The 16086-nt window shown below is 61.6% G+C and overlaps 1 protein-coding gene across 8 annotated transcripts in view; it reads right to left on the bottom strand.

Moving 5' to 3' along the window:
* The window catches only part of NFATC1 (nuclear factor of activated T cells 1), a 103096-nt gene that overhangs the window by 51828 nt on the left and 35182 nt on the right, over positions 1-16086 (bottom strand). For all 8 annotated transcript variants that reach the window (XR_014252070.1, XM_082418517.1, XM_082418519.1 and 5 more), the window contains exons 4-6: positions 7255-7457; positions 5189-5361; positions 3401-3541 (exon numbers count right to left, since the gene is read on the bottom strand). Coding sequence is in view for 7 of the 8 variants with exons in the window: in XM_082418517.1 (XP_082274643.1) it covers positions 3401-3541; positions 5189-5361; positions 7255-7457 (517 nt within the window). In the remaining variant the exon portion in view is untranslated. The remainder of the gene's footprint in view (positions 1-3400; positions 3542-5188; positions 5362-7254; positions 7458-16086) is intronic.

The following is a 16086-nucleotide window of genomic DNA, read 5'->3' on the forward strand; positions in this document are numbered from 1 at the left end:
CCCGAGACCCCCCCCCCCGGCAAAGGCCGACCACAGAGGCCAGACCCCAAAAGTCAAAGGGCGGCCGGGCACCACCCAGCCGGGGTGGCCCCGTGACGACCCGACTCTGATCCTCTTCCGTAAAACGGGCAAGGTCTGCATCTGGTTCAGTGTGGACTCCGGCTCCAGACGCTTCCCCGCAGGAAGCAAGTCCTGCTTCCGTTTTAAGGTCTTAGGAAACCCTGGACGCGATCTTTTCTTCTGGGGTCTGTCTCTGTTGGGTTTGGGGCTGGGGTCTGGCCGTGTTGGCTTTGGGGCCTTAGTAGGAGGCTTGACAAGGAGGTGGTCTAGTCACGTGGCAGGCGGTCACGCTGTGCCCAATGACCCTCCACGTCTACACCCTGGGTGTCCTACCCCCGAGTCTGGGCAGGCTGGGAGCTGGTGAGCCCCAGTGCGGTGCGGCCCCTCTGAGTCTGGGCCTTGAGGAGGCCTGGCGCCCATGGAGGGTGCCCGGCGCCTTGCGGAGGAGACCCGGGGGCCACGGCTGCGTCCAGCCACACACGAGGGCCGGCAAACAGTGTTGTTCGTTGAAGCCGCCAAGTTCTGGTGAGGTCTGTTGTGCAGCAGAAGAAGCCAAAACAGGCTTCACACAGTTTCCAGGAATTGCAGAGAACAGGCCGGGGCTGCACACAGCGGGGACTTTCAGCGTCGGCATCAAGAACCTGGTAACATTCACGGCAACGAAACCTCTGAAGCCTTCCTCTCTCCTGTCTCCAGAAGAGGCAGCACACCTCCACGTGGGCGCTCTCTCTGTGTTCTCATATGTCAGGCTGTTTCAAATATTCATGCATGTGTACAGATGTGTCCCCCGTGCACAGGTCTGAAGAGAGACCCCCAGATCTTCAGTGGGAGACGGGGCACAGCATCTCACTTCCTGCAAGTGGCCCTGCCATGGCGTCCTGCACCTGCCGCACCCCCTATGTGAGCCTGTGCCGGTGTCCACGCACACACGTGGCCACCGTGGGAGGTGTCATCTGACACGGAGGCCACAGCTGTCAACCTTGAAGGCCAGGCCCTGCAGCCTCCTGCTGGACATAAAGACCTCAGAAGACTCACAGGACGTTCCGGAAGGTCCTGTCACTTATGCAGCCAGAGCGTGGCTGGTCCACGGCTCTTTGTGACGGGCCCCTCGTCCACAGAAGGGGCTTGGCTTCTACATCCCGAGGGCCGTCCTCCATCGGGGACCCTGCTCGGTCACCACGATGAGGACACAGGTGACGGCGGGGCCTCAGCCAGGAGGAACGCTGAAACTCTGTGGACGCTCCGAGCGCGGCCCGGTGCAGCCGAGGGGACGTGGCGACGCGGAGCTTGGCTCCCCCGGCGCCGGACGTGGCGGCGTTCACGGCAGCTACATTCCTGCTCCTGCAGCGGCTGCCACGGGGCCCACAGCCCACGTCCAGCAGCGCCAGAGACCAGGCTCACTGTGCACGCCGGCCTCGCTGCCACCAACCAGGGCGTGAAAGAACCTTCAAGCAGACCAGGCGGCCTCCTCGCAAGCCTAGAGGACGATTAGCTTTTGAGTCTAAATGGACTTCAGTGGTTTCTCCCCCCGCAAATCAACCAAGAGAAGCCCAGGGACAGCTCAGCCGGCCAGGCAGCACCGGTGTGCACTCTCCTGAGGACGACGGCGGAGGCGGAAAGCGTGTGGACACCTGCCCCCTCCTGCAAACTCAGAAGGGGCACGAGTATGAGCGCCAACGTGCCAACAGCCCTGTTCGGACACGAGCACGACGTGACAGGACGCACAGCCGCCTCTTTACGTGTCCCTTGTCACACCGTGTTCACGGGATGTCTGGTCTCCACCCACTTGCTGCTTTCTCGCCTTCTGCCTGCCAGACGCAGAGCCGCTGCAGGAGCGCGCGGGCTGGGGACGGGCCCCGACGTGACAGCGAGCGACGGCGGCGCTCAGCCGGCACGGGGGCCGGGGCATCCGAGGACTCGGCTCCCACCTGCAGGCGGGTGGCCGCTGTGAAGGCCCCGTGACCGGGCCGCGGCGAGCCACGCCAACCTAGGCGCCCCACGGGCACCCACGACAAGCCGAGGGGGTCAGGAGACGTCTCACAGTCCCATCCTGGCACCAAGGTCAAAGTCGGGGCTGACGGGCCGAGGAAACAGTGAGGGGCGCTGGCTGGTTCCCCCCAGACGTCTCTGTGCACGCTGAGCGTGCGGTGAAGGCGCAGCACCGGGCCTGGGCTCCCCCCCCGCCACAGGCACTGCGCATGTGCACACATCTAAAGCACAGAAGCTTAAATTATTTCAGAATTCACCTCCTCCAAAGAGGGGCTTTTGGGGAACACAAATTCCTCCTCTACCATTGTACTTGGTCAGGTTTGCTCCATCCTCTAAAACAGTTTCCAATCACACGTGTGATCGTACAGGCAGAACAAGTTAAATGTGAGAGACTTTTAAGCCCATTTTGACTGAAGTACTTAAGTTTCCGGCAAACTGTACAAAATCAACCCCATTACGGAGGCTGAGTGCCTCCGCGGTTTGCGGTAATCAGCATGAGCCCTGCTCCGGCGCTCGGGGGGGGGGGGACCGTGGCTGGGAAAGAGAAGGAGAGGAACAAGGCAGCAGGCCCGGACCCCACAGGAGCCCCCTCCCCAGCCTGGGGGCCAGCCCCCTGCAAGGAACCCGCCCCAAAAACAAACTCCGGAGTCTGAGAGAGACAGAAGGTCCACACGCTCCCCTTATTGCCACGTGGCCACGTGGTTGGGCCGGCGTCCCGGGGCAGGAGCCGTGCCGCCCCTGCGTCTCCCCTGCAGCACAGCGAGAGACTCGTTGCCTGGTTCCCCAGACACCAGAGGGAGGAGACCCTCCCCTTCAAACCTGCAGCCCCCGTTCCCGAGCACACGTGCAGAGGCCCACACAGGCGCGCACACACGCACAGAGCGGCCCAGGGGCCACCGTCACTAAAAGAACAACAGCATCTGCCTTTGCACCCTGGGGTTCTGTGCGGACAAGGGCGAGGGCCTGAAGGTGCCACGGGGGTGCAGCAAGGTCTCCGGGCCCCAGTGGGGTTCCGCTCGGCTACCGTGGCCGCTCCGTGCCCGGGCGCCTGCCTCGGACGGTCTGTGGTTCTGAGAAACGAGAAGACGCGTCCACACGGGCAGGCCCGGCAGCAGGAGCTGGTCGGAGCCCACGAGGGAGGCGCCCGCTAGCCAAGCAGACGCGGGGCCGCCCCTCAGCAGAGCACAGCCTCCTCGAGGCCCCGCACCTGCAGCCCCTCTACGGCCGACACCGCGTGCAGCGGCCCAGGACTGTGCACCGCACCCGTGGCCGCCCGCGCCCACCTCCTGCCAGCCAACCTCCGCTGGTGCCCTAACAGCAAGGGCTCCATGTCGGTTTTAAAAGAAGATACCTGGCGCTTTCTCCACGAAAATGACCTTGGAGTCCTGCAGAAAGTTGTGGCCGGAGAGGACCATCCTCTTCCCGCCGAGGACAGGGCCGCTGGCCGCGCTCTGCTTCTCCACGAGGGGCAGCTCCTGGGCCGAGCGCTGGGCTGTGTAGGGCAGGAGAGCAACAGGAGTGAGATGCCCAGGCCCCTCTGCTTGGCCCTCCCGGGGGCAGCCCTGCTTTCAAAGCGTTCCTGGGTGAGCAGTGCGACCCGTCCCTGGTTCACAGAACAGAGTGGCCACTCGTGGTCCGTGTCTTCACAGTCTTACTCCGGGGTGGAGTGACACGGAAGGCAGCCACGCCTCTGACTTGTCCACGTGGAGAAGGCTCACCTCTCAGTGGAGAGCGTGCACACGCGCGTGTGCGAGCCAGTGAACGCGCTCTGCTAGGGTGACTGACTGCCCGTGGGAGGGGCCTGGGGGAGCCGCGGGGAGTCCTGCTGCTGATGGGGAGGACACGGCCCGCCCGCCGGGAGCAGCAGGGAGACCCCGGGGCAGGCGCCCCCAGCTAGGGGCTGGGATGTGGGGACCCGTCCGAAGCGGGCTCTGGCTTAGGGGCTGGCGGGCCACAGGCGGCCGAGCTCAGGCTGTCAGGGAGGGCGGGACGGGCAGAGGCCAGATGCAGGAGGCAGCAGAAGTCTGGCAGGAGCAGGGGGTGAGGCTGAGCCAGGCGTCCCGACACGGTCACCCAGCAACCAGGGGACCCGAGAGGGAGGGTCCCGCTCCATCTCACGGGGAGGGGACCACAGGGCAGGAAGGCACAGCCATCTGTGGCAGACGCCACGGCCTGGGGATGGACTTCTAGAGCCTGGACGTGAGGGTCCACAGGAGCGGGGGGCAGGGGTGGGAAGGAGGCGAAGACCACGCGGCGGAGAAGGGGCTGCGGCGGGAGGGTGCCCCGTCGCCGAGGTCTGGCCGACGCTCAGGTCAGAGGCCAAGGAACCAAGCCAGTACGTTCCCACCGAGACGGGTGGGCGGCTGAGCCACGAGGTCGGGGGTGTCCTGAGACAGCCCACACCGGTGGGGGGGGCGGTGTTTCAGAGGTGAGAGGAGGAGGAGGGCGGGTGGAAAGGCTCTCGCTGGGGCAGTGGCCAGTGGAGGGTCTGGTCCCCCCCAGGTCCGGATGCCGGGTCGGGGGCGGGCACTGGGGGGTTTCCGTACGGAGCTGAACCGGTCGCCCGACTTGCTAACAAAAACGAGCAGAGTCACTGCAAGGGGACGCTGACCCCAGGCCTCGGCTGTCCCAGCCCCCGGAGGAGCTGAGTGGTCAGGAGCGTCCAAGCCTGAAGCATCTCACCACCTGGGCCTGTCCCCGCACACCGAGGGCAGTGAACCCAGCGCCACCGAGGACAGAGGCCTGAGTTACGGGCAGACTTGCAAACTTAGGTCCCTTCAATCCAACAGATTTCAAGGCCAAAATGCCACTTTCTCAAGTTCCCTGAAATGTGCGGGGATTAAGCCAAATTCGGTCACCGCAAACATCTCGGTACTTCGGGACAAACTTCCTTTCCCTCTCACGGCCTCCTGCAGGTGCCGGCAGTCGGCGGCAGCCCTCACACCACGCGCGCACAGGAGCTGCGGGCGCCCTGGCCAGGGTGCAGGTGTGTCCGTGACTGCGCGGGAAGGCGCGGGTGTTGGGTGGGAGGAGCACGGCTCAGAGGCTGTGCGCACAAGAACCAAGGCGCTACTGGCAAGGAAGCCTGCGGCAGGGGCTGGCGCCGCGCGGCCTGGAGGCAGGGAGGGGCGGCACTCACAGCACTCGATGGGGTTGGAGGCGACCTGCAGCGACAGCGTCCGGCCGTTGGGCTGCGGGACGTGGACGCGGAAGACCAGCCTCACCCGCGTGTTCTTCCTCCCGATGTCCGTCTCCCCCTTGCGGAGCTCGATGTCAGAGTTTCTGAGCTTCAGGATCCCGGCGCAGTCGATGCTGCCGGAAACAAGAGTCTACGCTCGGCTCCGGACCCCCGCCCCATCCCGGGCGACCGTTCACCGAAGGGTCTTTGCGGCCCTGCCCAGGGGCCGGGGCGGCCAGACACCCACCCGTCAAGTGGGCTGGGGCCGAGGCAGCGGGAGACGAGCCAGCCCCGGCCTCAGGCGCCCGGGGCCCAAGCAGGCAGAGCTGCCACACGCTCAGGGCTCCAGAAGCCCCAGCCCCACTGCCCTGGGCTCGCGTGGACGCCCCGGAGCAGGACGCGGCGTCCAAAGAAGGCTCCCCCGGCGGCTCCGAAAACCTCCTTCCACTTAAGATTCTGGCAGCGTCCCCCTTAATTCAGGATCCTGAGTCTTCTAGGGCCTCATATGATTTCACTTAATTTCATTTAACTTAACAGTTCCATTCAACACCAGACTCCAGCAGAACAATCCAGGCGTCATTCATCAGATGGAAACCAGCCCTTTCCCTCTGTCAGAAGCTAAGGAAATGAGGCCGCATGATGCGTCTAGGTCAGGACCACAGCCCAGCCCAGAGCAGCAGCAGGGAAGCCCTGGCCCTGGAGCCCGGGCCAGTCCCGGTCCCGTCGTGTCTACACCGTCTCTGGGTTGGATGGTGTTTTGGTAAATGCAGCCACGGAAGGAACAGCTGCCGCTGAAGGAACCAGCAGTTCTCTCAAACCACCTGCCCTGGTCCGAGGGAACTGTGATTACAGCTCTTGAAGCAAACCCAAGGATTTAGAATGAATTCCCCCAAATCCATGAAAAGCCAACATGGACAGAAGGCCTTCCCTTTCTTTTTTTTTTTTTTTGTTGCGAGCACGGGCTCTAGGCACGTGGATTTCAGTAGTTGCAGTGCGTGGGCTCAGTAGTTGTGGCTCACGGGCTCAGTAGTTGTGGCTCACGGGCTTAGTTGCTCCGCGGCATGTGGGATCTTCCCGGACCAGGGCTTGAACCCGTGTCCCCTGCATTGGCAGGCGGATTCTTAACCGCTGCGCCACCAGGGAAGTCCCTCCCTTTGTTTCTGACTTAGAGGGTTTATGAGTTACAAATAACTTATCAAAATCCCACACAAAGCTCTACACGATGTGGCTTCCACAATCTCTCCCTCACCCGCCACAGCCCTGGGCTCCTCGCTACCCCACGGACGCCCCAAACTCACTCCTGCCTTGGGGCCTTTGCACTTGCTGCCTTCCTGCAGGGTCAGCTCTCGGCTTCTGTGCCGCTCCCCGCAGACACTCGCTCCCGAACTCTCCAACAGGCCCCCCGTGCTAATGAATTCCTGCCTTACGGCCCCCGCCCCAGAGGCCCCCAGGAGAAGGTAAGTCTTGTGGGACAACCGTGTCCCCTCTCTCTGCTGCATTCACAGCTCAGGAGTGAAATGCACATAGTAGTCACTCAGTTCAGGAAGCCACAGGCCCTACTTGGACACGAGAAGATTACCCTGCAGCTTGTTAACCAATTCACCTCTAAACTACTGAGTCAGATCTGACCTGCACATTCCAGCTGGTCACATCGGAGATGCAGAAACCCTCAGTAAAAATACGACCCAGACATACTGGTCTCTTTAATGTTTCAATGTTTGCCTTTTAACCATTGCTCTAACTTCCACAGAGCATTCACAGAAATAAATGGGTGCCACGTTCACACATGGAGGAAGTACTGACAGCTGTGAACTGAGATACTTAGTTTTAGTGGCAACATGCACAGGGGCTGAAACCCTAGGAAGAAACAAATCCGTTGTCATAAATATTTGTAAAGTTTACCGAGGTGTTAAGCCCAGGGCATCCAGGGCCCCTGAGCTGTGGAAATGTGGGGAGAGATGCAGGCGTGCAAGCGCCCCCCCTGAGCCCCCGCCCCCGCCCACCGAGCCCCCGAGGCCGCGGCTTACATCGCACGCATGTTGTTCTCCGGCAGCAGTGGGATTTCCAGGACCTTGGTGTTGGAGAGGATGGCCTCGTGGCTGGTGGTGGAGACGGTCTTGCCCGTGATCCGGTGCACCTGGTAGAAGGCGTGGGGCCTCAGCAGCCGGTCGTCCGCTGTCCCGATGAACAGTTGCAGGGTGAGCGGCTCGCTCTCCATGTAGCCGTGCAGCTGGGGAGAGAGGGGAACAGGCCTGTGAGCGCCACGCCGACGCCCGGACCCACCGTGCTCCCCGCGCAGAGGCTGGTGCAGAGGGGAGCGTGCGCAGGCCGAGGCTGGTACCCCCGCCCCTCCTGCGCCTCGTGCCCCAAAGTCTGGGGCCTCTGCTCCGCAGTCGGTTCTGAACACTTGGCTGCCCACGCTGGGACACACGCACACAGACGTGCAGTGCACACCTGCACGCGTGTACCTGCATCCCAGGAGCACACGTGCCCCGTGCCCGGGGCAGCGACGGGGACCCGCAGGAGGGGCAGATGGGAAGCAGAGCCGGTCCCTCCGGGCCACTGCCTCCTCCTCAGGCCACCCCTCTGCCCACGCGCGGGTGACACAACAGCTCGTGGGGCCCCACCCGAAGCTGGGCCAGTGCCAAGCCCTCCGCACAAGCCTCCCCTGATGAACTCAGACACTCGCCCAAGAGAACACCATCCACTTTCCCCTGCTCAGTCCAGTCCGAAGCAGCAAACAGGATCCTTGCAAACAAGACACCAACAGCATCGGCCCTTTTTTGCCTGGCTTGGCAGGCAGTGGCTGCGTGCTGCCCTGGTGCCCGTTGCAGGCGCCCCTGGCCCGGCTGCGGGGAGCCCCAGGTCGTGGCCCGTCTGCCACCAGCATCAGACCCAACACGGGGGGTGGCGGGGGGCCGCGCGTGGCCGTTCCGATCGTGTGGGCCGGCCGGCTGGGCGCACGGTCTTGAAGACGCTGTGTGTGGGCACGAAACCCAGTGAGACTCGGGCCCCAGAACCGGAACGAGCCCGTCGTGCACGGGGAGCCCGCGGAGAGCGCTGGTCCCGCATTTCAGGAGCTACACCGGCCGCCGCCGGGCCGACCACCATGGGCGCAGGGCAGAGCCCTCCTGGTGCCCCTGCACCTCCAGCCGCTGCCTCCCTCAGGGTGACTCCTCTTCAGAGCTGAACTCGACTCGCCTTTTCCATCCAGGTCACAGCTGACTGTGCTCAAGAGGCAAATCCTGAAGCAGGCAGGCAGCTTCCACAGGACCCCTGGGGCTCAGCCCCTCCTCCTGCAGAGGCAGGCGACCTGCGTCCAGCCAGAGCCCCCAAGGGTCCCGACGCAGGACCCCCGCGGGAGGGGCAGCCCCACGAGCGGAAAGGCTCAGTCAGCACAGCTGTGCGGCTTCTCGCGTTGTGGTCACGTTCTCCCTGGACTAATTTTAGCTGCTCTGACAACAGGTAGCAACTGTAACACAGTCTGATGGGCCAAACTAGTGCCGTCCCTGAGAGCGCTGTCACTGCTTCCACAGCAGCAGAGACCCTGGAACGGCAGTGCCAACGAGGCCACCTGCAGGCCCCGGACCCGCCTGCTCCCCTGCGGGATTCTCAGGGGGTCGGGAGCCCCTCCCAGCCCTGCGGCTGAGCGGAAGCCACGGAAGAACCAGCTCCGCAGTGGGGTTGTGGTCGGGTCCATGCACCCCGTGAGCCCCGTCCGGGCTCCGTCTCTGCCCTGTGGGAAGGCGCCCTGATGGTCACTTCACAGCCCACAGGGAAGAAGCTCAGACTGGATGACCAAGACCTTCCAAGCCGCACTGGCTCAGGACACGGAGGGGGCCGGGGCACAGCGCAAAGGGCCAGGCTGCCAGGTGACCGAGGGAGCACAAGAGGGGCATGCGTCAGTGACCCGAAGAAACGGGAAACCTCCGGTCCGGCTGCAGCTGACCGCGGTGACCGAGATCCTGCTTCCGTCTCTACGGGTCATTTTTCCAAGTTGGGATGTTAGAATGGAAGCTGAAGCTCCGTCCAGACGAATAAGTCGGCATTTTGCTGGAAGGTCCAGTGCTGGGCGCTGAGCGCTTTCTCTGGCCTGGGTGTCCCGCCCGCTGTCTTCCTTGCGGAGAACTCACTATATGCTGCCCTGGCTGGTTCTCCATTTCTTTCTACGACATCCAGATAGCAGCGTCCGCCCCGTCCCCCCCCACTGCGGCCTCCCCGAGCTCTCCTCCGTCCCTGCGTTTGGGAACAAATGTCTCTTCAACCCAGAGAAGCGAGCGCCTGCTGTTTCCAGTGTGGCTCAAGTCAGCAGCGAACCGTTCATCGAGGCCGCGCTGACCAAGACCCAGCACTGCGCCGACTTCACTTAAGTACGAGATGAAGCCACGTGTAAATTTTCAGAGCTCAGAAGACAGTCCCAAACAATGACAGGCCGTTCACGGGAGACTCACAGGCACTCAGCAAGCAGGGCGCCAGGGCCCGCGCGCCACCCACTTGGGGCCCCCGGGAAGGATGTGCCTGGGCGCCAGGCCACTGGTGGCGCCTTATTAGGGCGGGGACCCCGCAGGGTCAGCGGCTCCTTCCACCCCGCCCCATCTCCCGGCCAACGGGGTCTGCGTGGTGTCGCAGCTGTGGGCAGGAGACAGCAGGCCATGAGCCAGGACTGGCCACTGCTGGACCGCAGCCCCCGATGAATGAATTTACAGCTACAGGTGAACGTCCAGCAGCACTGAGGCCCCCACACGAGCTCACCACGGGTGTCCGGTGTCTGTGGGCATCTCCGGAGCATTCTGTAGCACCCGATTAATATTTAACAGCCCACGTTTGTCGCAGGCTGTGGAGTGGCTCCCAGGAGTTCTGAATGTCACCCTTGAGATTTTCTGGAGACGAGGAGGAGCTCCATGTAGGACAGGTGTGCACGGACGCACACGCAGCACACACCGACACACATGCACATTCACACTCAGACACACGCGCGTACACACACACACACACACACGCTCTCCAGACTTGCTCTGGAGTTCTGTAGCTGGTTGGGAAGATCTTATTTCCTGGCTGGCAGCAGGAGTTTCATGCGTCAGGCTCCCTATTTTTATCGTTTTCATCTGTGACGTGGTTCCAAGCACCCATGGATGTGCTCATATTCAAAGTGGTTCTTTCCTATTAAAATAATCGAGCTTTCATCATCCTGACCCACAGGTGTCTGGCCCATATGGACCAGATGAGTGTCTGATGGGCATGTGCACAGAGGAGGGGAGTCGGTCTCAGGCCTGCGGCTGAACCCGAGTGGCCGTGGCGAGCAGAGAACTGGCGGAAGCATCAAGTTTACCGAGAGACCCACCCGTCCACTCGCTGTCGTCCTGGCCTGCTGTGCCTCCCTCAAGGCCAGTGCAGAGCCGTTCCTGCTCTAAGGCCGTCACACAGAGAACCCGCCAGGAGCCACCCAGCTCCCGATGCTCATTTCAAGGTGGGTCCTGCTAACATGGCTTAATTCTGCAGAAACAAGACGCCGCTCCTGTTTGAACTGAAGAGCTTGTTTCCTGTGTGGACACATGAGCATCTCTACACACACAGAGTTCAGTTGGGGGGGAACCAGGACCAGCTTGCCGGGTCCACCCAACTTCTCCCTGCTGGGGAGCGTGAGTCCAGTCTTTTGACAATTTAACGAACCTCCTAAGAAACCTGTACTCTGTGCTGGACTTGACCTACATTTTTAAAACAGGAAATGTAAAAATAAAATCAGAGACTGATGAAGAAACAAATTTTGCCTCTTAGTATTCCATTTTGTGACATTTAATACAAGAATATGTAAATGAGTCTTTGGCTAAGACTGTCTCTTGTGTGGCCAAGGCGTATATTCCTCCCAGCCCCCAGGCCGGCACATGGCCTGGCCGGGGTCAGACGATTTGAAAATGACAACTTCAAATCCCACGGGACTCACACTGGGGCCCTGCTCTGATGGCACGTAGGATGCAGCGGACTGTGGGAATAACTTTGCCTTTTTAAAAACATGCCATTTCAGTGAAAATGGGAATATTTAAGGTTTAACCCAGAAGGTAAACATCTATTATTTAAAACATGAAGTTCATTTTAAGAGAAGTAATTTAAATACTTCACATGTTCCACTGCATGGGTTTTCTGCCCCTGGCACGTTCTACTATCTGTCAAAATAATATTTATAAAATTACCTGTCATAACAATGACCTCTCTTTGCTTCAACCTAAACTAAACAAAATGTGCTATTCCATTTTCAAGGTGTAAGGCCTGCTGAGTTTCCTACACATAAAAATGTTTGCTTTTAGCTGCTATGCTCACCTCGCTCTTGCACGGCAGGATGACGGGCGGAGGGAATGACTGAGGCCAAATTTACTCGGTGCTGAAATTCCCACAGCGCAAGCCCACAGTGGCAGGAGCGTCGTACAAAGGACCAGTTAATTGAGGGAAATTACCTTCCACTAAGTTTCGAGATGGTACAAACATACACCGAGCAAGAGATCCTTGTGCACAGCGCAGCAGGCAATTTAAAGGGAAATCATGCATTTAACCCAGAAGTAAAAGTTGCCTCTTTACACAACACCCAAAGGAACTCTGCAGGAAGGAAAAAATCCAGCTCACAAGCTGGTTCCACTTTTTTCAACCCCAATTTTCCCAGTACTGGATTAACTTAAGAGACTGCGTCGTGTGAGCTTTCGGTCTCCAAAACCACAGGAGAGCTTTCCCCACAGGGCGCCCCCTGCCCCCCACGGCCCGGGAGGGAGGACAGGCCCAGGGCATGCGGTCAGCTCACAGCAGACCAGACCTCAGGCGGGCAGGGCCAAGGCTGTGCTCCCGAGCCCTCCTTCCCCGGGACGGCCTCTCTGAACTCACTGGAAACACTGCACGATGGACGGGGGCAGTGGCCACCCCCCAGGCTTATGAGGCGGGCAGAGGGCCTGGCCCTTGGTGTTTATCACCAGCGCCCAAAGGGTGGCCTCGGGCAGGGCCCAGACGAGGGCTGACGGAGGCGCTGTGCGGGCCGAGGGCACTGCCTGTCAGACACCCACACGTCCACGCGACGGTCACTGGCCTGCTGTCGGGCCAGCCCTGCCCGGGCACCTGCTGCTGCTGAGGGGACGGCCACCACGGCCAGCCACGGCACCACCATGAGTCCCGCTGGGCAGGGCCCGGCCCACAGCAGGGCCGAGCTGGCCACCTGTGCTGACCAGAGCCCAGCGTTCCGTGGACCCGTGGAAGAGAAGGAGACTGGAAGCCTGGCTCGGCGAGACGGCGCCACCCCACCCTCGAGTGTGCAGGCGGGGTGCTCGTGGCTCCCCAGCTGCGTGCTGGGCAGGGGCAGCGCTCAGGGAGCCAGCACCCCCCCAATCCAGAGCGCCCCCCAGAGACAGAGCCGTCTGCAACGCACAGCAGGAGAAGGGGTGGCCAGGAGGACCTGGACACGGGGTCGCTGCTCGAAGCCACCCACCTGCCAACCGGGCGCAGACACTGGGCCCCAGAGCTCGGGCCGGCGCGGCCTCCGTGGCTCTCGTCCTCTTCCTGCCCAGGGAGGGCAGGCTGTGCAGCGGGCGCACCTCCCTACGTCCCTGTGCTGGGCGGTGCCCCAGGAGGACGACGCCCAGAAGACCCTCCCTGCGGAGAGCTTGGCCCGAAGACGAAGGACAGGGCTCTGCACGGGGCAGCAGGCTGAGGGCTGCCAGCGGGAGGGAGACCCGGCCCCGAGGCAAACGGAGCGGGGATCTCCCACCGGGCCACCCCCCCAGCCGAGGGTACTGGGCATCCGTGACTCAGCCGCCCGTGGTGTGGCCCCCAGGAGACCATGGAGCCCCGGTCAGAGGGAAGGGCCGGCCAGGGCCACAGATTTCCCTATTTTGTCATTTTTATCAAAGACGGTGGTTTCTCACCATTATCTCCGTTACACCGTCTGGCACCCACCCCCCTCCCACCTGCACCGCGTGTGAGTGTTCTGACAGCTGCGATGGGGCCGGGGTGCAGACGCATAGCTCTGAACTGAAACGGTCCGGCACATGGCTCTGTCCTCAAAAGACACCAGGAAAACCTCCTGGGATAATGCAGAAACCATAGCAGAATTATGGACAATCATCAGAGGTTCTGTGCCCGAAGCGACTTTTATTCTAAAATTTCCGCAGCCTGGAACACAGAAGCCAAAGCTTTTGAATTAGAAGACTTTTGGAGGCTGACGATGTTGTTTATTGCTCTGAAAAGGTTTCCACTGCTGAGCTACTCGCGGACTTTATCCCCCAGTGACTGTATCGGCTGCAGGAAAACTTGAACTGCGCTGTCCTCAGTTCTGCCGGCCAATGAAACTCTAAAACAGGTGTTTAAAAACCAATGTGCCGTACCTGAGACCGAGTGTCTGTGCCATGTGTCAGCAGACAGCAACAAAATCCCAGCTATCTTTCCTATTATTATTACTGGCAGCTTCACTGCATTCTCGTGCTGACACGGTGCGACTCCACTGAACACCTTTACCAAGACCACGCAGGCACAGGCACCTCTTTGCTTTGGGAGGAACGTAAATGGCAACCCCCCCCCCCCCCGCTCGGTGCCCTGAGCTTCCGCAGAGCCCACTGTGTCGCGGGAACAATGGCAGCAGCTCCCGCGACACAGGTGTGTCCACAAAGAGTGAGACTGTCCAGGCCTGTGTGTGCGGCCGGCCCAGAAGGAAACGGCCACCTGCCCAGATGCTGCTGGAAGAGCAGAGGGCAGCTGCCACATAAAAGATTAATCCGCCCCACGGGCAGGTCAGCGGCGTTTGGCTGCCAGACGACCGGGGTCCGGGCTAGGGCCAGACCTGCGTCCGCGCGCTGTCTCAGCTCCCGGGGTGGTGGGTGGGGTCTGGGCTGGGGCAGGGCTGCTGCTATCGGGCAGTTCTGGCCCTCAGCTCCTCCCTGGGCCCAAGGAATTTCTTCCACTAGCATCGGTTTCTCTGGCTTTTGTGAAAACCTTGGCTTCCAGGTTAACGATCCCGTCTCAATCCGGTTTCCATAAGAAAAAATGGAGCGAAGCTTTGGGTAAAACAGAGCATGCCGTGGACACCAGATGAGAGAAAGCACTGCTGTTTGTCCGCAGTGTTCAGACACCCCCAGGAAGCCTGTTTCTTGAAATGCTGATGCTTCTGGACCCAGGGGTGCGGGGTGCTACAGGAAATGAAAAGTGATAACAGCCGACTGGCTGATTGTAACGATCTGGAAAGAATGACCGGTTCCTCGGTGTCAGCTCAAACGTCGTACATAATAGAAAAATACCTGTCCTGGTCTATGGGGGCAAACCTGAGCCTCAAAGCCGACCGCCCTAAAGAGAGGCCCCTGCACCACGCAAGGCACGAGGCCGGGGCCGGGACCCTGCCTTGGGCCAGCCCGGCCTCCCGGTCCCCACTGCCTGGGCCAGGGTGGTCCCCGCATCTCCCCGCCAGCCACCCGGCCGGACAGGGGTTACACTGGTCACTCATAACTGACAGGAACCCAAATTACAAACCTAAAGTGCTGTTTAGGAATTGACAGGCCTCCACCGAGTCTCACGTTTCTGCAACCTATTAATTATTCACACAGGCCTGGCCTCCTGTGTGACGGGCTAGATGCTATCGAGCAGGTTATTTTGGTAACTGGGTAAACAGAGCTTCATCCTTTGACCCCTGGGTCAGAGGTCGTGACGACCCCCAGCTCACTCCCCCAGCCCCCACGGGGCGGCAGGAACCGGGGACCTTCCCGGAAGGGACCTCTGCTCTAGGGACGGGGACCAGGCATCAGGGATGCAGTGCAGCGGGCAGGGAGGAGGGACGCCAGGCCTGGACAACAGCCCAGGAGGGTAGAAGGGAGATGGGGACACAGCAGGAAAGAAGAGCGAAGTGGACAGAATCGGCCTCCTGGAGCTGCAGCTTTCTCTTGGGAGGGAGAGGGAACACGGGGACCCAGGGACCCCTCTGGGGACGCGTACCCTGAGTTATCAGCAAGGACACTGGAAAGGCAAACTCCACGCAGCCCGGCGACGCCCTCCGCTCTCCCTCCCCAGGGAGAAGGTGGGGGAATCTCCCTCCTCAGCCCAGACCCACTGACGGCAACGGCAGGGAACCAGCTGCGGCTGCCGTCCGGGCGCTGAGCGGAGACGCGGGGCGGGGTGTGAGCAGGACGGGCTGGGAGGCTGGACGGAAGGGAGGGCCCCCAGACGCACCCAGAACACCTGGCCCCTGGGGGGGAGGGGCCGCCGCACCCAGAGACCCTCGCCCACGAGCAGACTAACGGGCCGAGGAGGCCGGGAGGGGCCCAGCAGTCATCCCGCCGGACAGTCGGTGTCAGCCCTGCAGCTCAGGAGACACAGAACAACGGTGTGAAGCACCAGCTCTGATTGCTCCGGGTCGATCTGTCCTGCTGGCACCACCGGAAAAGGCCTTTGCATCCCCGTCGGAAGCTCCCGGGGCTCCTGCATCTTAAACCAGCGGCCCATGGATTTACACACACACCCGGGGCGCTGGTGGCAGAAGGTCTGGACCGAGGACGCGAGGGGCCCTGGGCGCTGGGAACCAGGACACCCCACCCTGCCCCCAGCTGGACGCCTCCCGCCCAGGAGGATTCTACGTGTGTCTGAATCCTTTGGCAGTAGGGGAAAAGGCACGATTTTAAAGTTCAGGGAAACCCACACTCCCTTCCTCCCTGGTCCCATCATTACAAAGTCAGCAAAGGCCAGTGCAGACCCCGGGGCCCCTGGCGCTCGCTGTGGCCGCATCACACGCACACCTGCCGCTGGAGCCGGGGGCCTCATGGAGGACGGCCGCACCCACCCAGCTCCAGCCCGCGGGGGAGGGGAGCCAGCACCTGACAGGGCCGTCACAGCAGCCTCGGGGGCCC

This window comes from Balaenoptera physalus, assembly GCF_965194825.1.
Source record: "Balaenoptera physalus genome assembly, chromosome: 12".
Classification (NCBI taxonomy): Eukaryota; Metazoa; Chordata; class Mammalia; order Artiodactyla; family Balaenopteridae; genus Balaenoptera; species Balaenoptera physalus.